Here is a 24775-nt window from a genome sequence, read left to right as displayed (position 1 = left end):
AGAGGGAGAAGAAAGAGAAAAAAAAGGGGGGAAAGATAAAAAAAAAATGTATTAAATAAATAAGGGATGGGGTGGGTGGGGAGGAGGGACATTAACGGAAGTTAGAGAAGTCAATATTCATGCCATCAGGCTGGAGGCAACCCAGGCAGAATATAAGGTGTTGTTTGTCCAACCTGAGTGTGGCTATTGGCGAGACCTGACGCAGGCTGGGAGATCATTTCAGTGAACACCTAAGCTCTGTCCACCAGAGAAAGGAAGATTTCCCAGTGGGCACACATTTTAATCCCACATCCCATTCCCATTCTGATATGTCTATCCACGGCCTCCTCTACTGTCAAGACGAAGTCACACTCAGGTTGGAGGAACAACACCTTATATTCCGTCTGGGTACCTCCAACCTGATGGCATGAATATTGACTTCCCTAACTTCCGTTAATGTCCCTCCTCCCCTTCACACCCCATCCCTTATTTGTTTAATTTTTTTTCAATATATATTTTTTTTTCTTTTTCCTCCCTCTGTCCCTCTCACTGTAACTCCTTGGCTGTTCTCCTTCCTCTGGGCTCCCCTCCCCCCCTTCTCATTCTCCCCAGGCATCCTGTCCCATGATCCTCTCTCTTCTCCAGCCTGGTATCCCTTTTGCCAATCAACTTTCCAGCTCTTAGATCCACCCCCTTCCCTCCAGTCTTCTCCTCTCATTTCAGATCTCCCCCTCCCACTTTCAAATCTCTTACTATCTCTTCTTTCAGTTAGTCCTGATGAAGGGTCTCAGCCCGAAACGTCGACTGTACCTCTTCCTAGAGATGCTGCCTGGCCTGCTGCGTTCACCAGCATTTTTTGTGTATGATACTTACTGGTTGGTTGGACCGCACACATATCTCAAATCTTGCAGCTAGCTGGATGGTTTGAGGGTGGAGAGAGAACATAAAAGATAGCACCCAACTTTGGTAAGAGGAAAATACTGCTTGTGTACCAATATTAGGTCCATGCATCTGCACCCAAAGTTAGTTGCACATGAGCTAGAAATCTAAAAATGTGGCAGTAATGGTGAAGTTGATGGCTCAAAACAGAAAACAATGTGAGCCACAAAGGCTGCTGATGGATACGGTACGTCTAAAAACAATGATCCAAGTAATAATGGGACATGCAGGAGGGTTAATGAGAGGGATAAACAGTCACATAAGTGGATGCAAAATCTATCTTACCTTTAACTATGAAAACTAATTTGATGGATCCATCAGACTTTCAGTTTTCTAAATCAAGAGGAAGAATTGTTTCAGAAATTTGCATTTCAGAAAGGTTGCCTTCAAAAAAATGTTAAGATAACATAATGCAACTGTAAATAGATTGGGGGATAGAGAAATTTTAAGTGCCCGCTTTCATTATAATATTGCTAAAATAATATGGCAATACATTTTGGTTTCATTTCAGGCAGCATCTTTGAAAAGATAGTATCTCCATAGGAATTCACATTGTCACTTAATATTTCATTTCCATCTTCCATGCCCATAAATAATGTGCTTGTTACAAACCCACATGCAAAGCCAATAGCTAAAAATCAACAGAAAAGTTGACAGTGTAGTCGCCAGACAGGGCAATTATTGGCATATTATCAATGACAATACAAAGGCAGACTTTAAGGTAAAGATTAGGTATAACAGGTAGTTTCATTTGACCCGGCTGGTGGCATAGTGGCATCAGTGCTGGACTTTGGGACGAAAGGTCCCGAGTTCGAACCCAGCCTGCTCCCCTGCATGCCTTCCACCCGTGCTGGGTTACAAACTGGTGACCTCTTTGGAAACTCACCCGGCAGAAGGCAATGTTAAACCACTGCTGTATGTGGTTCCCCACTATGTCAGAGAGGCGTGGAGGGAAATTCCAGATGCGAGATACCTTTCTTCTTTTCTAGTTTCATTTACTATCAGAGAAATGTATACAATGTACATTGAAATATTGAAATATGCAATAAAATGCATTGTTTGCATCAAAAACCAACAGTCTGAGGATGTGCTGGGGCCCACAAGTGTTGCCATAGCACCAACATAGCATGCCCACAGCTCACTGACCCCAGCCTGTACATCTTTGGAATGTGGGAGGAAGCCAGAGGACCCAGCGGATTGCATGCAGTCATGGGGACAATGTACAAACTTACACACGGTGACAGGAATTGAACCTTGAATGGTGATCACAGGCGTTGTAAAGCATTGTGCTAACTGTACACAATGCAATGCAAAGTTTTGTTCTTTTAGCTCAGGATTAATTATTAAGTATATTTTAAATTATCAAATGCATGTAAAACTCCCCTTCTGGTATTTTTTTCCAATTGTTTTCAATGTCATTACAAATTTTAACTATTAATTTATTTTAGGCTGACTAACTTAAAATCCATCCTTTTCATTTTTGATTACTGAAGTCATTAACTGATATTTAGTCTGTAGAATGTCTGCATTAAATCATCTTTACTAATAAAAGTTTTCTAAAAGCTAAATGGAAAACATTTGTTTTTTTTTCTGCAAGGAAACGACATCTCAGAATAAGGATACGTACACCAACAACATAGTCAGCTCCAAATACAAAAAGATTTAATTACTGTTCAGATTTTTATGATTGGCTATGCTTTGAGTTTTATAATTTAATATTATGCTCCTTACATTAAAATAGCACCACTGTTTATTCCAAGCTAATGAATTTTACATTTGTATTTATCTCAACTCATTGAAAAGTTTCATGTACAATTTTCATCTGTACTTGCCAAATTCCGCATACACTACTCGGGGATCCAGTATCACAGCATGCACTCAATAGAATTATAAACACCAATCACCTATGAGGTTATAATGGGAGTTGATCATAAAAATGAATGTTAAGTTCACCTATAAGTTAAATCTCTAATTTTGATGTAGACATGCTTTGATAACTTACTTGTTAAGCAAAATGGAGACTTTTATTGAATTATTTTCACTCTTGCCAAATTTCCCACTATGCCCCCATGATTTATTTACTATTTTCTTACCATCTTTGCCTAAGTTTTTGTTGCTTCCTATCTAGATAATTCAAATGTACTCCTGGCTGGCAGTCTTTATTTCAAAACTCACTTCCTTGCATCCATACATATATTAAAGTTACTGTGCAAAACACAAGTAGCTGAAATACAAATTTATTTTGTCTGCACTATCTCAAGTGAACCACACGAGGGAGATGAACATGGCAATTTGACATCTAAGCACAACAACAATGAACAGTTTATTCCTTTTGGGAGTCTGAAGTAGTATCAAATTGCAGTCCAGATGGCTCCAAGCTGCAGTCTGTCACGGTCATGGCTCAGATGAAGTTTTTTTTTAGGTTTGGTTATGGGGATGGGGGGGGGGGTGGTAGGGATCAGGTTGGGGTTTAAGGACATGGATGTGGGGGTGTTAAAGAGCTCAGATTAGGGTTTGGGTACAGGGATGTTAAGGAATTAGAGTTCAGGCCAGAGAATAGGCCTCTGCTCTGCACTCAAAGGCTAGCAATGTGGACAGGTGACAGAGGACATGCAGAGTCTAGGCCTTCCCTCCGTGGTTAAAGGCCAATAACGTGGATGGGTAGGGAAGGACATCCTTGATTGCCAGGCCGAATCAGACAAGTGGATCCTGGAGTAGGATGTCTGTGTGAGCAGGTGGCAAACGGACTGGTGAGTCAGTGAGCTCAGAATTCAGAGTCCCATTATCAGCTGGTCCAGGGTCAATACCAAAGATCAAAACCCAATCGCAAGTTGAAGGGTGATAGCTACAGACTGGAGATGGAGCTTGTAACCTGGCATGGGTTGAAGGACTGTGTGTGTGTGGGAGGGAAGAAAGGGACTTGTTCTGTTTTTGTTGCTGGTTGTGTTCTGTGTTTTTCTGCCAAGCATTGTGGCAGGCCACATAGGCACCGGAATGTGTGTATTGATTATTAACAGAAACAACATCACGAAATGTGTCTTGATATACATATGATATGAATATGACACTGAATAAGATACTTCCTCTATCAAGGGTAATATATTGACTGAATTTTGCTCAATAGTGCATTCCAACATTTTGCAATGAAGAATTGTGACAAATTTTCATGTGGGAGTTGTACTAAAGTGAAATACTGAGAATTCAAGGCCATGTTTGACAATGTCAGCAAATTCAAGGAACCCCAGGTATCAGGGGATTAATAAAAGGAAGTGCAAATATAAAGAACTGCAAATGGGGACAGACTTTCAAGAGGCTGCTTAAAAAGAAATTGGATCGTTTAAAAAAAAGAGCACAAGATATCATCAGTGGACAAGATTAAGGAAAACCCAAAGCATTTTATGAGCATCTTAAGGGTTAAAGAGTAATCATAGGAAGAAGTAGGACCCATCCGTGTATGGTGCCCAAGGCAGTTTTAAATACTTCTTGGCTGAATTCACTGAAGACATTGTAGCTGGAGTGTTCAGGGACCTAGAATGATAAAATTCTTGAAGGTAGAGGTTGTCAGTACATAGGTATAAACTGAATAAGCTTAACTATTGAATGCTATTGATATTATTGACATAATGGGATTGACATACCCAGGCATTATCCCTGAAGATGATGGTAGAGTTTGTCATCGAAGCATCGTTTATAATCAATAATTGTACCCGACTGGAAGCCTGAGAAGATTTTGTTATTGAACATCTTAGTAGAAAAGAAAAACATCAAGGAACTGCATGAAGCACATTGATTCACCTTTAAATTCAGTCTGAAGAGAATATTATTTCCAGTCATCTACAAACTGCATTAATCAAAACCATTCCAGCAAATTTAGTAGAAAACAATGAGCTATATATTGAAAAAGCAAAGTTCTATCTTTGTGATTCTTGCAATAACTATACAACCAATGTGTTCAACTCAAATCAATTGCTCATCTCAAGTATTACAACATACAGCTGAAAAATCAAGTTTCCAATTTCCTGTCAATTTATAAATGGACTTTCAATATTTTTAGTATAACACAGTTCACATGTATGTGAAACATTTATAGTTTAAAAATGAACTTAATTGAAATGTACAATACTTCCATGTGTAATTCTATTCACGAATTTAAAGGTATAATACAAAACCAAACCACTTAAAACACAATTACAAATAACTTAAAGAAAAAAAACTTGTACTTCCATCTTGGGTCCTATGGGTCCTAGCTATGCCTGCCTTTTTGTTGGGTTTGTGGAACAATCTATGTTCCGTGCCTATTCTGGTATCTGTCCCCCACTTTTCCTTCGCTACATCGACGGCTGCTTCCTGCACGCATGCAGAACTCGTTGACTTTATTAACTTTGCCTCCAACTTTCACCCTGCCCTCAAGTTTACCTGGTCCATTACTGACACCTCCCTCCCCTTTCTAGATCTTTCTGTCTCTGTCTCTGGAGACAGCTTATCCACTGATGTCTACTATAAGCCTACTGACTCTCACAGCTATCTGGACTATTCCTCTTCTCACCCTGTTTCTTGCAAAAACGCCATCCCCTTCTCGCAATTCCTCCGTCTCCGCCGCATCTGCTCTCAGGATGAGGCTTTTCATTCCAGGACGAGGGAGATGTCCTTTTTTTTTAAAGAAAGGGGCTTCCCTTCCTCCACTATCAACTCTGCTCTTAAACGCATCTCCACCATTTCACGTACATCTGTTCTCACTCCATCCTCCCGCCACCCCACTAGGAATAGGGTTCCCCTGGTCCTCACCTACCAACCCACCAGCCTCTGGGTCCAACATATTATTCTCCGTAACTTCCGCCACCTCCAACGGGATCCCACCACTAAGCACATCTTTCCCTCCCCCCCCCATTCCGCAGGGATCGCTCCCTACGCAACTCCCTTGTCCATTCGTACCCCCCATCCCTCCCCACTGATCTCCCTCCTGGCACTTATCCGTGTAAGCGGAACAAGTGCTACACATGCCCTTACACTTCCTCCCTTACCACCATTCAGGGCCCCAAACAGTCCTTCCAGGTGAGGCAACACTTCACCTGTGAGTCGACTGGGGTGATATACTGCGTCCGGTGCTCCCGATTTGGCCTTTTATATATTGGCAAGACCTGACGCAGACTGGGAGACCGCTTTGCTGAACACCTATGCTCTGTCCGCCAGAGAAAGCAGGATCTCCCAGTGGCCACACATTTTAATTCCACATCCCATTCCCATTCTGACATGTCTATCCATAGCCTCCTCTACTGTAAAGATGAAGCCACACTCAGGTTGGAGGAACAACACCTTATATTCCATCTGGGTAGCCTCCAACCTGATGGCATGAACATCGACTTCTCTAACTTCCGCTAAGGCCCCACCTCCCCCTCGTACCCCATCTGTTACTTATTTTTATGCACACATTCTTTCTCTCACTCTCCTTTTTCTCCCTCTGTCCCTCTGAATATACCTCTTGCCCATTCTCTGGGTCCCCCCCGCCCCCCCATCTTTCTTCCTGGACCTCCTGTCCCATGATCCTCTCGTATCCCCTTTTGCCTATCACCTGTCCAGCTCTTGGCTCTATCCCTCCCCCTCCTGTCTTCTCCTATCATTTTGGATCTCCCCCTCCCCTTCCAACTTTCAAATCCCTTACTCACTCTTCCTTCAGTTAGTCCTGACGAAGGGTCTCGGCCTGAAACGTCAACTGCACCTCTTCCTACAGATGCTGCCTGGCCTGCTGCGTTCACCAGCAACTTTGATGTGTGTTGCTTGAATTTCCAGCATCTGCAGAATTCCTGTTGTTTACTCCCATCTTTAATTATTTGCATATACTTCTGCTGGGGAGGAGACCTACCCTCATCAGCGGTGTGGACAGATAATCAACATGGTGCCCAAGGAGTGGGTGGAATTGTTAATTTGGGAAAGTATTAGAGCCATTGCCTGCCTTTATTGTTGAAAATTTTGATTGTTAATAAGTCTTAACACTTGACCAAGAGTTGAGAGTAAACACATGATTTACTGTAAACATCTTTCATTTGTAAATGAACAGAGTCAACGCAAAATTTTATTGTTAATAACTGTATTGAATAAGGACTCACAGTCAACGAATGGTTTTCTTTTTCTGTATGTAATTATTTTTATTTTGTAATATTTCTGAATAAAGTATTTTTGGAAAAAAAAAGTTCCTTTGTTCAACCGTACTCCATCAAACCTGCACTAATTTTAGTGTATTAGTTAGCTCGACATTACTACAGCTCATGGCATTGGTGCTTGGAGTTCAATTCCAGCGCCATCTGTAATGAATCTTTGTACATTCTCCCCAGGGTGCTCCAATTTCCTCCTACAGTCCAAAGACATATTAGGTAGGTTAATTGGTCAATGCAAATTGTCCCATGATTAGGCTAGGGTTAAATTGGGGTGGTCAAGGGTTGCTGAGATGGCTCAAAGGGCTTACTCTGTGCTGTATCGCTAAGTAAAATAATAAGTTTATATTAGTTCACCTCATACTTTTTTTTAAAACTAAAGTGCTTTACTTCAAACTTCTCTGCATTAAGTGTAATCTGCCATGTAACTGTCCATTTCACCAGTATGGATTCTGTAGGTTGTTTCATGCAATTTAAAATTTAACTCTGCATGCTCAAGCCCATATTAATTAATCAAAATCAGCAGAGAAGCTAATAAATTACCAATTCAAAGATTTTGGATCAGGGGTCAGCAGCCTTTTTGCCTCCGTAGGCCAGATTGTGTATTAATGAGCGGTCGGAGGGCCAGATAAATGCCACAAAAAACTTGAAATATGGGAATTATCTATTTAAATACATCTAGTTATGTCTTACCTCAAATTATTGAAAAACACATGCTAGAAAATCATTTGTGCTTAAGGTTGCCTACCCGTTTTAGATTTTATGAAGGTATGGGAAAAATTGATAATTTCAGTTGTTAAAAAAAAATTCAAGTAAAGCAACCATATAAAGCTTAGCATTTTTATGGAGAAGTAGAAAGATCACTGTGTTTAAGTAGGCAATTGCAGGAAGGCTACTTTCAAAAGGTTAGGAACAAACCTTGCTCAGAAAAAAAATTGGAATTCAAATTTGGAAGGTAAAACTATAACTTGTCAATTCAAGGCCTTTAAAAGTAGAGATATTTCAGCTAGTATTATTCAGATACATTCCTGAGGGAAAAAAGGTACAGAAATTAAAGCCAGCATTCTGTGGATCACCAGAAAGACAAGTTCAGAGGACATGTTAAAAAAAATGAGAAGCAAAAGAGAGAGCATGAAAAAGTCTGGCAGTAAATGCAAGAGGGAATCCAAATGTGTTCTATAGGCACACAAACAAAGGAAAAGATTGCTAGGGGAGGCGCAAAGCTAAAACTAAATATAAATTTCATATGTTTCCTTAAATCATAGGAGACTATTTTGTTCTAATGAATCCATGTTGGTTTACACAGCAATCCATTTCTCTACCAAATATGACCTGTAACCTATTTTCACCACATTCACATTAACTGTCCCCAAATTCTATCGCTCACTTACACGCTAGCAGCAACTTAAAAGCTGCCAATTACTACATCACATCTTCATGGGAATGGTAGTGGAGGGAGCTCACACTGACAGGAAAAACAGGTGAGCCCCACAGTTCTATTTAGTTGTATTACTCAAATGTATACATGTAAGCACATATCATCAGAGAAGATTCTACTGCTGGAGCCGAGGCAAATTAAGATATTGAGATTCTGTATGGGAAAGGTAAAGTATAAGAAAAGGTAGCTGCAGCTGAAGTGGATCATTTTCAAAATTAATGTCTAATGGAAAAAAATCCTATGCCACAGAAGTGCTGGGCAAATATCTACCTTTGATATTTAATGGAACTATAATGGTTGAGTTCCCTGCCATCAATTGACCTGGAACACAAACTAGACTATCACATAAACACTTGACTGCCTAAGCATGTATGAAGATGGGGAATGGTTATGATTCGGCTGTTGACACAAGTCATCACCAACCATAAATCAAGACTATTGGAATAGGTCTCCACTTGCCTGAATGATGCAGCTCCAACAACTCTCAAGATGCTCAACACTCTGCAGAACAAAGCAGTATGCTTGATTGCCACCTCAAACACCCATTCCTCCCTCATCACTGCAGTGACTGCAAAATGTCTGGCAATTAATTGCCCAGACCACACCAAAAGCATCACCCAAGTCCAAGTCCAAAGGGAGCAGTTGTAATAATACACAAACACCTAAAGGCTCTCTTCCATTTTCAGTTTTGGAAAATTTAGTACTTGGTTTTTCACTGTTGCTGGGTCTAAATCCTGGAATTTCTTACCCAATAGCTTAGAATGATATCAAAAATTCCAGAAAGCAGCTGGCAGAGGCATTTGCCACATCTACCAAATATCTATTCACAACTGCTGCCTGGACTGGAAAACAGCAAATGTTGCATTTTTCAAGAATGCTGTACACAGATAAACCCTGCAACTGCCAACCAAACAGTTTAGCACTGTTTCCGGATTTAACATTATTACTAATGATCAGGAGAGATTTAGTAGTCAATTGGACAAATGTGAATTGATTAAATTAAACAGCATGCAACTTTAAAGTTGTGCTCTTGATTAAATAAAGCCGAAGGTTAAGGAGGTACACTCATTTAACATGGATAAATAAAGCTTAAGATAACTAATGTGTCATACAATAGGGGTCTAATCAAGTCAAAGCTTATTGAATAAGGTTGTAACAGATATGGATAGAAAATTGAGAATCTTCATTACAGCTGTTTCCCATCATACTGTGAGAGGACAGGCAAGTGGACAGGGTCTGTACTAGGATCCCTTTTTAAAATTTGTGTTTCTTCATATTAAGATTTTGAATTCCACAAAATCAAATATTGAAAACAGCAAGTTTGCATAAATTGTTAGGAAAATATACTTACTGCAAGGGGTCAGGGTGGAAGGTGGGGGAAGTAGATGTGGTAATTAATTTATGTTAAATCCAGACTGAAGACTCAAAAGTTGAGGCTGCACAGCTAGTAAAGTGACTGCCTCACAACACCGTAGATTCAGATTTAACCCTGACTTCTGCATAAAGTTTGTATGTACTCCCTGTGATTACGTAGGTTTTCTCATGGCTCTGTGCTGGCAGCTCTGCCTCCATGCTGTATCTGTTTTTTATCATGTCATAAATCAGATCTTGGGTTTTATGAACAGTTGCATAGATTACAAGTCTAAGTAAGTCTTGATGAATCTACACAAGGAGCTGCTTCAGCCGGGTTTGCTTTACATTTTCACATCTTTTTTCAATTAGGAACACTGGTTTTCACATCATTTCCACTCAAGTTTTATTTTTCTGGTCTTTCCCACCCCTGCCCACAATCAGAATTGGTCAGTAGCCTACAAGAAAATTGCGAGAACCATATGTGCATTGCCTTAAGCCAAAATTAAAATGCAAGGACTGCAGAGTTTATACCTATTCCTCGCTCAGATTTTCAACAGAAAAAAAATCCAGATTGATATTTGGGGGTGGAGATGCAAGTACTCTTTAAACCAGATGTACATGTAATTTCTTTTCGATAGGGAAAACAAATCAATGATACAGACATGCAATGATAATGTCATTTATTCTCTTGCAGAAATTCCAGTTCATAACATTGAGGAATAATCTATTGGATAGACTAGAGGTTAAAAGTGCCATTGAAACTGAAACTTTTTCAACCTCAAGGTGCCAAATGGCTTAACAACCAAGTGCTTTTGAATTACAGACATCGTAAAGTTTACAAACAAAACAAAACATCATCTACACCAAGTTTACAAACAAACATCTACACCAAGTTCGCAAATAATGATTTAACAACTAATTCAATTTTAGTTGTGCCATTTTAGGTATTTATATAGTCACAGGAGTCAAGGAGAATCTATCTGCTCTTTGAATAAAGCCATGGATAAAGATACGAATTCTTTCATGTCTTTCCAAAAGGAAACTGGGCCTCAGTTCAGTGGCGCCACTGACAGCGCCACACTTTCTTTGTAGTGCATATGGTGTCAACTTAGATTAGACGCTCAAATTTCTGGAGTGGAAATTAAATGCTCCTACTTCTGATTCAGAGCTGAAATTGCCAAAGTTCACACCTAATCTAAATCTAGAAATCACAACTTGAATTTAAAAAGTATCTGCAAAGTGAAAACATCACTGCTGAAAAACACTGCTGCCAAGACTTACAAATTGGAACAATTTCATCAATAATCAATTTACTGGTGGTGACAAGTGATTAGGAGGACAATACAAGAACTGAGAATTATTAACATCCAGAACTGGGGGTCCATAGGCCCCAGGTTGCGAACCCCTCCGTTAATGGTAGGGTCCATAGCATAAAAGGTTGGGAACAGCTGATCTAGAAAGAACAGGCCAAGGATCTTTCCATTAGAAAAAATGAATAAGGCATGCCTTTGAAATTAAGTGTGAAAGACAAAAAAAAGCTTGTGAATGCAAAGCAAGGAGCTTTAACTAAATAGTTTCTAACAAGGAACTTAGAATTCTTACCATGAGATTGATAGGAGGAAAAAACAATCTAGCAAGAAGCTGGAGAACTGCAAATTAAAAAAAATAGAACATGAGCCTGATAGGATTAAATATAGAATGGAAGTTGTGTGGATCATATTCAGATTGTGCAATTCATTACAAAAGATATAGCATTTTGTATCACTTTAAAGATTGCTTCATGTACTGCTTAGTAGCTCCCAAAAAGGAACTGGGCCTTAGAAATACACAGAAATCAAACCAAGTTGCAGCAATCTTCCATCAATTTTGTATTTTGTAAATCCAAAACTTGCACTCATTTAAAAGTACATTGCTTATTAGATATGAGTGACATCCTTGCTTGTTGAATGCAGGAAACTGCAGTATTGAAACTAGTTTCACAAAATGATTAAAAATGTATTGCCTTTATCTCTGCACATTAAGATATTAAATAAAACTTCTAACAGCAGGCCCACCTCTTCTATTCCTAATGGAAGTGCAAAATATGTTTAATTTGTGCATTGCAGTTGAATTACCTTCAATATATTCAAGGCTGATATAGTTTTGGTCTGCAAGAGTCAAGTACTATGAGAGAAAACAAGAAAGAAGGGCAAGTACAAATCAAAATTTTCTTGAGTAACAGAACTGGCTAAATAGATCTATGTATTTCTTATGCTCTTAGCTGCAAATTAAATAAGTAATCTTATGTAGCTTTACAGGATTCATAAACCAGGTTGAACAGTGGCAATTTAAATTCAACATACCTGCATTAAATTAAAATAAGTCATGGCAATATTTGGAAACTTAAGTTCTGATTTTTAAAAGGTTCCAACACAAGAGCTAAATATACAGAAAACACAACAGACACAATAATGAGCAAATACGTTTAAGGATTGTTGACTGCATGTTGCAACACAAGTCGTCTTTCTTGAGAGAATCATCACAAATAATCACTAAGTTTGCTAATCATACAAAATGTACAACAATGACAATCTAAAACTAAAATCCTGACGAAAGGTCTCGGCCCGAAACGTCAACTGCACCTCTTCCTAGAAATGCTGCCTGGCCTGCTGCGTTCACCAGCAACTTTTATGTGTGTTATCTAAAATTAAAGACAGGCTACATTGGTTTATGGGAGGCACTTAGAAAAATTAAGTACAATAGATCTTGATAAGAACTATGTAGCGTAATTTTGCAAAGAGGTGCAGGTAGCAAGAAGGACAAGTTGCTTATACCCAAATCCTTGCAAGTAGGTGGAAAGAATCCTGCAGAGTACTGATTCTATAAAACACTATTATAACCACAATTCATATTAAGCAGAGTATTGCTTCTCCTCCAGGCAGTATATTTTTGTAAAAGACAAAAGCTTTGGAGGTGCGAAAGAAATGAATCCAACAAAAAGACTTAACATGGATAAATTGAAAGAGTTGGCATTACCTTTATTTGAACAATGATAGCCAAGGGATTTGATACAGTATAAAATTACAGATTATATACCTAAACAACAGGAATTCTGCAGATGCTGGAAATTCAAGCAACACACATCAAAGTTGCTGGTGAACGCAGCAGGCCAGGCAGCATCTCTAGGAGAGGTACAGTCGACGTTTCAGGCCGAGACTCTTTGTCAGGACTAACTGAAGGAAGAGTTAGTAAGAGATTTGAAAGTGGGAGGGGGAGGGGGAGATCCAAATATACCTGTATATATAAAAAAAATGTGAAACTCTTTCCAGTAGCTCAAAGGTCAACAAATTGAGGGTAAACGTTGCACATTGACGCAAGGCAAAACCACTATGCTGCCCGATTTATCTGCTCATTTCAAATCCTATATGGAAGAAACAAAAAGTGGAAGTGCATTACAAAACATTGGTCAGGATACCTCTAGGGTATTGTGGACCGTTCTGGTGGTCACACTGCACAACAAATATGGGAGCAACACAAAGAGATTCACCAGGATGTTACCTGGAATCGAAACCTAATTATATGAAGAGATTAGTCAGGCACAGATGACCAATTGTACTTTAAAATGAAAATTCAAATGCATCAGTTTCCCTGAACATACCTATATAATCATTTAACATGCTGAAAACATTTTAAATGCTTAAAGCATAATACCAGGCTGGAAATCTGGAAATACTTGGTAGGGGCCTAGATAATAAACTGCTTTATTACTCCTATTATCCAACCTTACTGTTTTCCACCTAATCATAGACTACACTGAAAATTGTAGTGTGTTGCTGTTGGGCTTGCTCAGCATGCCAAACTACACAAATGGAAACAAAAAATACAAACAGAACAAAATGCCACTTTAATTTAACCAGATCTTTTTCCAACTGTGAAATATCATTGACTTAATTGTTTTCCTCCACATACCTTTTCCCAGCATTTTCAGTTTCATCCCAATGCATTAAATAACTTAACTGAACTAGCAGAACATAATTTCAGTTGTGCAAATATATGTCTTCAACATGTAATAGAAAAAATACATTTTAAAAGAGCAAATTACAATCTCAAGCAATTTTCCGTTGTTTTAATGCAAGTAACAGGTCTGTCCATATGCTGATCCCCCATACTTCAAAATCTCCATCCTTAGTTTTCAAAGAGTTTAACATCTCTCGCGTCGACTCCTTCGTTTGTGCCGGCCCCTGCAAGAGACTGGAAAAGTGTTGCAGCAATCTCTCCCAGTCTTGTTCGGGCGACTCTTCGTGCATCCAGCGGCCGCTCCTCGCATCGTACCGCATACGGCGGGCCCACTGTTGCAGGAAATCCAAGTACTCTCGCGCGAAGGCCGGCTCTTGCGCCGCGAGCAGGGCCAACACCGAGCAGGGCAGCGCGCGACAGGCGGCGCTCAGCTCGCGACTGTTGCCTAGCAACCACCGCAACGCTCGCGGTTGCGCCTCGACGCCCGCAGCCGATAGTAGCGCGGCGAACGCCCGCCAGGAGTTGGCGTCCCCGCCGCCACCAAACACAGTCCGCCGCCAAACCTCCTGCTCCGGTAATTCCCGCCTCTGTTCCCCCAAGCGCTGGCGCAGTATCTCCGCTTGCGTTTCGGCCACGGGCTGGCGTTCCGTCGGATCCTCGCCGGGGCCTGCGGCGCTCTGCCTGCATGCCTGAAGAACCCGCGCCGCCGCCGTCAGCCGGGCCGCGCGTCTCAGCGACGTCGTCACGGCCGCCCGACTACTTCCCGCACTTCGGTACCAATAGGCGGCCCGGTGGAAAGCAGCGGCCGAGGCCGCCGGGTTGCACAGTAATGCCTGACTGAGCATCTCCTGGCCCCGGCTCAGTTCCTCGAGTCGCAAGCCGCGGTACCACGGCAGCGGGTGGTCGGTACAGCGACCCGGGAGATTCAGCTGCCGGCGCAAGGCCGCTTGCGCGCTCCTGTTCCCCTCCAGCCGCAAGGCCAGCTGCTGGAAATAGCAGGCCCATTGGAATGCTCGGGTCACCGCCGCCTCATCCCAGTGGCTAGCCCACGGGCTCCTCGCTACCGCCAGCACCTCAGCGAACCGCTCCAGGTTCTCCAGCATCGCCTCCATGTCTTCACGCTGCCCCGAACTCACTTCGAAGCGCGCGCGCTGCCACCCCATTGGCTACTTGCAGCTTCACTTCCTTGATCGAGTGCATTCTGCGCATGCTCTCCAAGGCTGTCATGGCCTTTAACGTTTGTTCCCCAAACGCAGTGGACAGATTCCCGTTAACTGATGCTAAGCCCTGTTGTATGGTGTTGAATAGCTAGTGTGGAGGGTAGTGCAACGTAACTCAGTGTTTTAGAAGTTAAAAACATTTTTTTTTGAGGAGGGCAATGATTTTTTTCTTTCACATAAGTATATCCAACTCCCAGCAAACAGTATGCTGGAGGAACTCTGCAAGTCGACCAGCGTCTCTGGGAGGAAGACAGTGGTCGACATTTCGTGTCGATACCCTGTATCGGGACTACCCAACTCCAGTCGCTCTTTCAATTTCCCATCTGCTTCTCAGTCCTCCTCACGTAGATCTACCTATTACTAGCTAGCTCTTGCTCTATTTCTTCCCTTAACCTTTTAGGCCAGTTGAAGGGTCCCGAACTGAAATGTCGATTGGCCATTTCCCTCCATAGATGCTGCCTCTGCCTGACCCCTGTGTTCCTCCTGCACATTGTAGGTTGCAGCAGTTTTTGGATGTCTGTGTTTAACATTGCATTCTCAAATACAGGTTGAGTACCCCTTATTCAAAATGCTTGAGGCTGGAAGTGTTTCAGTTTAAGGATTTTGGAATATATAAGATAGTTTGCAGTTGCCATAATTTAAGACTCAGTTTTTCTGCAACCAGTAAGCGGTCTTTGTTTTACACTTGTTCACTGTATTGGTGCAGCTGTTCAGAGTGTTAGATTTTCAACAGCGACAATCTTGGGAAACTCATCAATGAATTTTTCGATTACTTTGTAATCAACATTAGTTTTATCACCACAAATCTTTATAACTTTAACGCTTAAATTTCTGCAACCTGTTGAATATTCAGAATTACCTTCAATTTCCAGTTTGTTGTAAATCTTTGCTTGTTTCATGGTCTGCGTACCGTTAAGTACCATATGTTCACTCCAGCGCTAACAAATCCACTCTTTCAATGCACGATCAAGATCTTCATTTTCACTTTATGTGGTGTTTTTCTATTTTTCAGTAACGTCTGTTCATTACATATGTGAGATCACTTTTGAAAGATATCTATACTGTAATGCACAAGACCTGCACATCGCGTGGGAACCTTCCCAGCGCCTTGTGGAATTTTCTATTAGTGACATCATGTCATTGCTCAAAAAAAATTCGGATTTTGGAGATTTTCAGATAAGGGGTACTCAACCTATATCAGGAATTGCTATCAGTTTAACATTATGATGTAAAATCACTGATAGTTACACTGAATTGTGAACACTGCAGAAATTCTGGGCTATATTTTTTAATATGATAAAGGGTGATCTGGTTTTTAATGTTTGCAATTACAACCATTTTTTTTCCTGGGTCCTTTAAAGAACATATTATTGATAAGATTATTTTGCAAAGTGTAGAGCTCCTGTATTTACTCAAGTAAAATCAAACTTTTGTGTTAACAATTGAACTTTCTGGAAAATATGCACCTTTAATAAAATAACATGAGTTACAGTATCTTTCAGTGCTTGTTTTCTAATTTATGGCCTTGCAGCATCCTCTAGGAGCTCTGCAATCTTCCATTCTGTATTCTTGTGAGTACATTTAATTTTGGCAATTAAACTGCATCCCCTTAGGCATTAAACTCTGGAATTCTAGTCTCTGATTTACTGCAGTGAATTACATCTTCATTATATAACTGCACTTTCTTCTGCTGCCTCTGCCTCCGAGCCTATTTCTTTGGCAAGGACTCGCCACCCTGCACCAATGACTCCTTCTCCCATCTTCATCCCTCCTATTCCTGCACACCCCGCTCTGGTCTTCTGCCTGCTGATCTTTTACTACCAACTGCCGACAAGACATCAACCATCTCAACTTCAACACTCCTCTCTCCAAATCCAACCTCACTCCTTCTGAACGCTTTGCTCTCCACTCCCTCCAAACTAACCCTAACTTCACCATCAAACCCACAGATAAAGGGGGTGCTGTAGTAGTCTGGCATACTGACCTCTGCATTGCTGGGGCCCAGCGACAACTCTCAGATACCTACTCTCACTTAGCACTTGAACAGGACCCCAATAAGGAGCACCAGACCATTGTCTCCCACACCATCACCGACCTTATTAACTCTGGGGTTCTCCCATCCACCGCCACCAACCTCATGGTTCCCGTGCCCAGTACCTCCCGTTTCTACCTCCTACCCAAGATCCCCAATCATGCTTGTCTAGGTAGACCCATTGTTTCAGCTTGTTCCTGCCCCACTGAACTCATATTTGCATACCTTAAGTCTATTTTATCCCCCATAGTTTAGTCCCTTCCTACCTATAGCCGTGACATGGTTTGGATCTTTTCAATGATTTCAAGTTCTCTGGCCCCCATCATCTTATTTTCACTATGGATGCCCAGTCCCTATACAGCTCCATTCCCCACCAGGAAGGCCTCAAAACTCTCCATTTCTTTCTGGACACCAGACCCAACTAGTTTCCCTCCACTACCATTCTCCTCCATATAGCAGAACTTGTCCTTACTCTTAATAATTTCTCCTTTGGCTCCTCCCACTTCCTTCAAACAAAAGGTGTAGCCTTGGGCACTCGCATGGGTCCCAGCTATGCCCGCCATTATGTGGGCTACATGGAACAGTCTATGTTCCAGGCCTACACCGGTGTCTGTCCCCCACTTTTCCTACACTATATCAATGACTGTGTTGTTGCTGCTTCCTGCAGCCATGCGGAGTTTGTCAACTTCACCATCTTGCCTCCAACTTTCACCCTGCCCCCAAATTTACCTGGTCCATTTCTGACACCTCCCTCCCCTTTCTTGATCTCTCTGTCTCTGTTTCTGGAGACAGCTTATCTACTGATGCCTATTATAAATCCATAGACTCTCGCATCTATCTGGACTATACTTCCCACCCTGTTACTTGTAAAAACGCCACCCCCTTCTCTCAATTCCTCCATCTCCACTGTATCTGCTCTCAGGATGAGGCTTTTCATTCTAAAATGGAAATGTCCTTCAAAGAAAAGAGATTCCCTTCCTCCACCATCAGTGCTGCCCTCAACCACATCTTTAACATTTCATGCATGCCTGCTCTCATCCCATCCTCCCACCACCCTACTAGAGATAGGGTTCCTCTTGTCCTCACCTACCACCCCACCAGCCTCCATGTCCAGCACAGAATTCTCTGTAACTTCCGCCATCTCCAGCGGGAGCCCACCACCAAGCACATCTTTCCCTCCCCCTCCCACTTCCTGCTTTCCACAGAGTTCACTCCCTACACAACTCACTTGGTGTTCACCTGGCGGAGAATCTCACCTGGTCCCTCAACACCAGCTCCATAGTAAAGAAAGCCCAGCAGCATCTCTGCTTTCTGCGAAGGCTGAGAAAAGTCCATCTCCCACCCCCCATCCTCACCACATTCTGCAGAGGTTGTATTGTGAGCATCCTGAGTAGCTGCATTCACTGCCTGGTTCGGAAATTGCACCATCTCGGATCGCAAGACCCTGCAGCGGATAGTGAGGTCAGCTGAGAAGATCATCGGGATCTCTCTTCCTGCCATTAGAGACATTTACACCACACGCTGCATCCGTAAAGCAAACAGCATTATGAAGGACCCCACGCACCCCTCATACAAACTCTTCTCCCTCCTGCCATCTGGCAAAAGGCACCGAAGTATTCGGGCTCTCACGACCAGACGATGTAACAGTTTCTTCCCCCAAGTTATCAGACTCCTTAATACCCAGAGCCTGGACTGATACCAACCTACTGCCCTCTACTGTGCATATTGTCTTGTTTATTATTTATTGTATTGCTTGCACTGTTTTGTGCACTTTATGCAGCCCTGGGTAGGTCTGTAGTCTAGTGTAGTTTTGTGTTGTTTTACGTAGTTCAGTGTAGTTTTTGTATTGTTCATGTAGCACCATGGTCCTGAAAAACGTCTCGTTTTTACTGTAACACACATCAAAGTTGCTGGTGAACACAGCAAGCCAGGCAGCATCTCTAGGAAGAGGTACAGTTGACGTTTCGGGCCGAGACCCTTTGTCAGGACTAACTGAAAGAAGAGCTAGTAAGAGATTTGAAAGTGGGAGGGGGAGGGGAGATCCAAAATGATAGGAGAAGACAGGAGGGGGAGGGATGGAGCCAAGAGCTGGACAGTTGATTGACAAAAGGGATATGAGAGGATCATGGGACAGGAGGCCCAGGGAGAAAGAAAAGGGGGGAGGACCCAGAGGATGGGCAAGGGGTATAGTCAGAGGGACAGAGGGAGAAAAAGAATGTGTGTATATATATATATATAAATAAATAACGGATGGGGTACGAGGGGGAGGTGGGGCATTAGCGGAAGTTTGAGAAGTCAATGTTCTTGCCATCATGTTGAAGGCTACCCAGACGGAATATAAGGTGTTGTTCCTCCAACCTGAGTGTGGCTTCATCTTTACAGTAGAGGAGGCCGTGGATAGACATTATCAGAATGGGAATGGGATGTGGAATTAAAATGTGTGGCCACTGGGAGATCCTGTTTTCTCTGGCAGACAGAGCGTAGGTGTTCAGCGAAACGATCTCCCAGTCTGCGTCGGGTCTCGTCAATATATAGAAGGCCACATCGGGAGCACCGGATGCAGTATATCATCCCAGCCGACTCACAGGTGAAGTGTCGCCTCACCTGGAAGGACTGTCTGTGGCCCTGAATGGTGGTGAGGGAGGAAGTGTAAGGGCATGTGTAGCACTTGTTCCGCTTACAAGGATAAGCGCTAGGAGGGAGATCAGTGGGGAGGGATGGGAGGGACGAATGGACAAGGGAGTCGCGTATGGAGCGATCCCTGTGGAAAACGGGGCGGGGGGGAGGAGGAAAAGATGTGCTTAGTGGTGGGATCCCGTTGGAGGTGGTGGAAGTTACGGAGAATAATATGTTGGACCCGGAGGCTGGTGGGGTGATAGGTGAGGACAGAGCCTCTCGTTTTTACTGTGTACTGTACCAGCAGTTATGGTCGAAAGGAGAATAAAAAGTGACTTGACTTGACTTGTCCATTCATCCCTCCCCACTGATCTCCCTCTTGGCACTTCTCCCTTCAAGCGGAGATGCCACGCTTGCCCCTACACCTTCTCCCTCACCACCATTCAGGGCCCCAAACAGTCATTCCAACTGAGGCAACACTTCACCTGTGAAGCTGCTGGGGTCATATACTGTGTGTGGCGCTCCTGGTGAGGCCTCCTGTATAACGGTGAGACCTGACGAAGGTTGGGAGACCGCCTCGCTGAGGACCTACACTCCATCTGCCAGAAGAAGTGGGCAGTTGCCAGTTGCCACCCATTTTATTTCCACTTCCCATTCCCATTCCGATATGTCTATCCATGGCCTCCTCTACCGTCGTGATACAGCCACACTCAGATTGGAGGAACAACATCTTATATTCTGTCTGGGTAGTCTCCAACCTGATGGCATATACATCTACTTCTAGAACTTCCGGTAATGCCCCCCATCCTCAACATTCCCCATCCCCTTTTCCCTCCCTCACCTTATCTCTTTGCCTCCCCTCCCCATTGTCTCTCTTTGGTGTTCCATGGTCTTCTGTCCTCTCCTATCAGACTCCCCCCTTCTCGAGCCCTGTATCTCCTTCACCTATCAACTAACCAGCTCTTTACTTCACTCCTTCCACTCATGGTTTCACCTATCACCTGGTGTTTCTCCCTCCCCTCTCCCCACCTTTAACTCTGACTCCTCAGCTTTTTTACTCTAGTCCTGCTGAAAGGTTTCGGCCTGAAACATCATCTGTACTCATTTCCATAGATGCAGCCTGGCCTGCTGAGTTCCTCCAGTATCTTGTTAATGTTGCCTACATTTTAACTTACAGCTTTAGTCAAGCTGTAACCTACATCAAACAGTTCATTTTGAGTCATACAGCCCAGAAGCAGGCCCTTCAGCCACTCTGTCCATGCTGACCATCTCAAATACCCATTATTGCAAATTCTGATTGATGTCTGATAAAAAGATTCTGAAGAGCAGGGAACATTGGGCACATAGCTGGCCCAACTATTTTTTTCCCCAGGAACATTCAAATCAACTTTAAAATGAACCACAAAGAAATATTAGGACATGCAACAAAAGACTTGGTTAAAGAGATTGGGGTGGGGAGAATAGGTTTTAAAGAGTGTCTATTTGAAAGAAAGATAGATAGAGAGATAATGCAGGAAATAGATATGGCATGGTAGAATTCCAGAGTTTATTGACCTGGCAGCTGTTGATGGTGGAACAATTAAATTTGGAGATGATTAAAAGCCTCTCACCAAAAGAGCACAGATGTTTGAAGCAGTAAAAATGACAAAGGTAAGGAAGGATGAAGAGAAAATGTGTTGTCACTAATGTCAGTACCATTGATGGTAGAGGCTTTGGGGAAGGAAAAGACACGTCAACTACATCAGTAATGGTAGACAGGTTGAGAACCTTTGTCATTATTACAGAATGAACCTGGTTAGTATGTCATGCTGCTATTATCTCTTTGAAAATATAGACAATGCTTAATTTCCTCTTTTAAAATGCAACAATGTGAAGCCCTCATTGTGGAAGTCATACCTCACTCAAAGACATTTCTGGTTGCTGGAAATCACCAGGTATTCCTCAAGCCGGTGCCTTAGGCCCAACCCCTTCAGAAGACTTATTTGATTCTTTAATCACCAAGTCAGAAGTGGATTTGTCCACTGGTGAGTTTTGTTTTTAGCAAGATGCTATCATAGAGTGGGGAGGGAGGCCTTTCAGTTTGCCATATGCATGTTACCCTTGTATTATCTACATGTATCAATTCTGCTTCACCCTGCCGGGATCTTCATCGTACTTTGTGGTTTACATCAGATCACACAGTTCTCTGTTTTCACTGTAAGGTTGATCACTGGCTCGCTGTTTTTCTTAGTTCCTTTGCTCTGTTCATCCTATATGGTTCACTGAACCATCAGCCTTTCTGGTCCACTTGAACAGCCTACTGTGCTAGCTTGTCACCCTGCTCTTCACATCTGGTGGTACATTTCCAATCACCTTGCTCTCCCTGTTGCTGATTACTGTCACACTTTACTTTAATTGGCCTCTTACTGTAACCATCCCTGCTTCTGGCTCAACCCTGCACCAACTGACAATAACCCTTGACAAATGAACAGTTCAAAGGTGTATACTTAAAGAACATTTGGATATGGAGTAATAAAGTGGCAAATAGCATTCTAATCAGAATTACAAATGACGAGTCATCCAGCATCATTGTCTTGGTAGACGTTGACCAGAAACTGGACCTGTCACGTAAACACAACAACTCTCGGAACAGGTTAGAGGCTAGGTATCCAGTGGCGAATGACTCTTAAGAGCCCAGAGTTACTTCACTATAAATGCACTGAAGTTAAGAATGTAATGGAGTTGATGTGATGCACTCTTATAGCATGAATGATTGATGGCATCTGTCTGTCTGGAAGGACAATGGATGGCAGCATTCTCCAAGGCACAAGCCTGGGTGGAAGGTATGAAGATCCTGCGATGTGTAGTCATCAAAATTCCCTCTTAGCCTCACTGGTGTAGTCCAAAGGAAAGTGAAGCAATACGTGTGGCATCAGCTTGGCTGCAGGAGCTGCCAAAAGGATGTTCAGTCACATCCAGCTGCCTTAGGGGCTCCACTTGGGACTTTCTGTCTAGGTTTACTCCCGTAGTCTTTGTCTGTCCCCAGGCTACCCACAAGGCTGTGGGGCTATTTACCCATAGCTGGGGATTTGGTTCACAAGCGCCAGGACGTGTCCGTGCGCTGGTGGGCCTTCATGTTATGTGTGCAGGGGCCGGACCTCCTCCCTGTCCTCTGTAGTTCAGCCTGAGACCGAAATGAGTACAGTTTCTGTGTGTCGCCAGTGGGAAGGCACTACATGAGACTTGCTGTTGGAGGGGCTACATACTGAAACGGAGAGTCTTATGCATTCAATTCTCCTTTTTATGAAACTGCTAGCCAGCTGTAGCAGCTGAAAAAAAATGAGAGTGACAAGCACTACCACACTGGATGTGCTAGAACAGCCATTTGACATACACTTACAACTGCCATGAAACATGTTATGATTTAAGGCAAAAAGCCTGTTTAATTTTTACCCCATCTACTGCAAAATGTTTATTTCCTGCACCACGTGGACAGTGGATTGAGTGCCTACCCTTTTTAAGATAAAGTACAGTTACTTGCCAAGGCCAATCTAACAGCACCTCAAATTCACAACCTTTTGCACCTTACACGCAAGAAAGTTTAGCTGCATGGAAAATAAATAGCATTTGCACATTTTAATCCTCTACAGCTATCTGTGGTAATGAATTTCACAGAATCACCGCCCTCTGTATAAAAAAATTCCTCTCATCACCGTTATAAAGGGATGTCCTTCTATTCTGAGACTGTGCTCTCTGGTCCTAGACATTCCCACTATTGGAAACATCCTTTGCACATCTACTCATTCTAGGCCTTTCCATATTTGGTAGGTTTCAATGAGATCCTTCTTCATTCTTCTAAACGCCAGAAGTTTCAGGCCTAAAGCTATCAGATACTCGTCATACTCTACTCTTTTCACTTCTGGGACCATTTTCATGAAAAACGTCTGGATGCTCTCCAATGCTAGCACATCTTTTCTTAGATAAGGGGCCCAGAACTACTCACATTACTTCCAAGGTGTGGTCTGACCAATGACTTATAAGGACATTACTCAGCATTACATCCTTGCTTTTATATTCCAGTCGTCTGGAAACGAATGCTAACATTGCATTTGCCTTCCTTACTACTGACTCAACCTGCAAGTTAGCCTTTAAAGAATCCTGCATTAAGACTTCCAAGTCTCTTTGCACCTTTGATTTCTGAAATTCCATTTAGAACATAGTTTATGCCTTTATTCCTTATACCAAAGTGTATGGCCATATACTTCCCTTTACTTAATTTGCCATTTTATTCTCCATTCTAATCTGTCTAAATCCTGCAGACTCCCTGCTTTCTCAACACTACCTACATTTCCACCTATCTTTGTATTGTCCACAAACTTGGCCACAAAGCCATTAATTCTGCCATCCAGGTCATCCAGGTCATCCAGGTCAGGGGCCGAAGAAGAAAGAATCTGATAGGAGAGGAGAGCAGGCTATAGGAGAAAGGGGAAGAGGGGACTCAGGAGGTGGGGGGAGGTGTCTTGGCCTGAGACATTGACTATCCAGTCATTTCCATAGACGCTGTCTGACCTGCTGAGTTCTTCCAGGATTTTGTGTGTGTTGCTTTGGATTTCCAGCATCTGCAGACTTTCTCGTTTATGAGTTGGCTCAGGAATTGCTTCTTGGAAGTCTGATGAAAGCATTGGCTTGAAAATTGATTAATAATATTTGGCACTGTTCTCAGTGTGTAGGTTATGACTGATTTGCATGATAACAAGCAGTCTGCTTTGGAGTCCTACCTGTTTTCAAGGCCATTCAGAAACATATGGTAGTTTGTGAGGCAAATGTGTAGTTAGATTTGAAATGTGAGCCTTCAGTATCACAACCAGGATGTAGTTTTTCCTGTAGCCTACTTTGTATCCAGCATTCTCAATGCTTTTTGACACACTTTGGAGTGAACTGAATTGATTTAGTTATGGTGGGAATTTTGGAGATCCCAAAAGTGATCATTGCTGGTGGAACATTTACAAATACTTGAATCTCGCCTTTGCTAATCTGGTTAGGTGGTGTTTAAATATACTATGTACCTTAAGCA

The 24775-nt window shown here is 42.4% G+C and overlaps 1 protein-coding gene across 1 annotated transcript; it reads right to left on the bottom strand.

The window, feature by feature from the left end:
- Window positions 1–12984: 12984 nt before the first annotated feature.
- fancf (FA complementation group F) lies at window positions 12985–14975 on the bottom strand. The gene has a single exon (XM_072273177.1). It carries the CDS (start codon window positions 14964–14966, stop codon window positions 13944–13946), a length of 1023 nt encoding a protein of 340 aa, XP_072129278.1. The 5' UTR covers window positions 14967–14975; the 3' UTR covers window positions 12985–13943.
- Window positions 14976–24775: the final 9800 nt, after the last annotated feature.

The sequence above is a fragment of the Mobula birostris genome, chromosome 11 (assembly GCF_030028105.1).
Source record: "Mobula birostris isolate sMobBir1 chromosome 11, sMobBir1.hap1, whole genome shotgun sequence".
Lineage (NCBI taxonomy): Eukaryota > Metazoa > Chordata > Chondrichthyes > Myliobatiformes > Myliobatidae > Mobula > Mobula birostris.
Note: the sequence above shows the minus strand (reverse complement) of the source record. Positions and strands in the feature narration are given on the sequence as shown.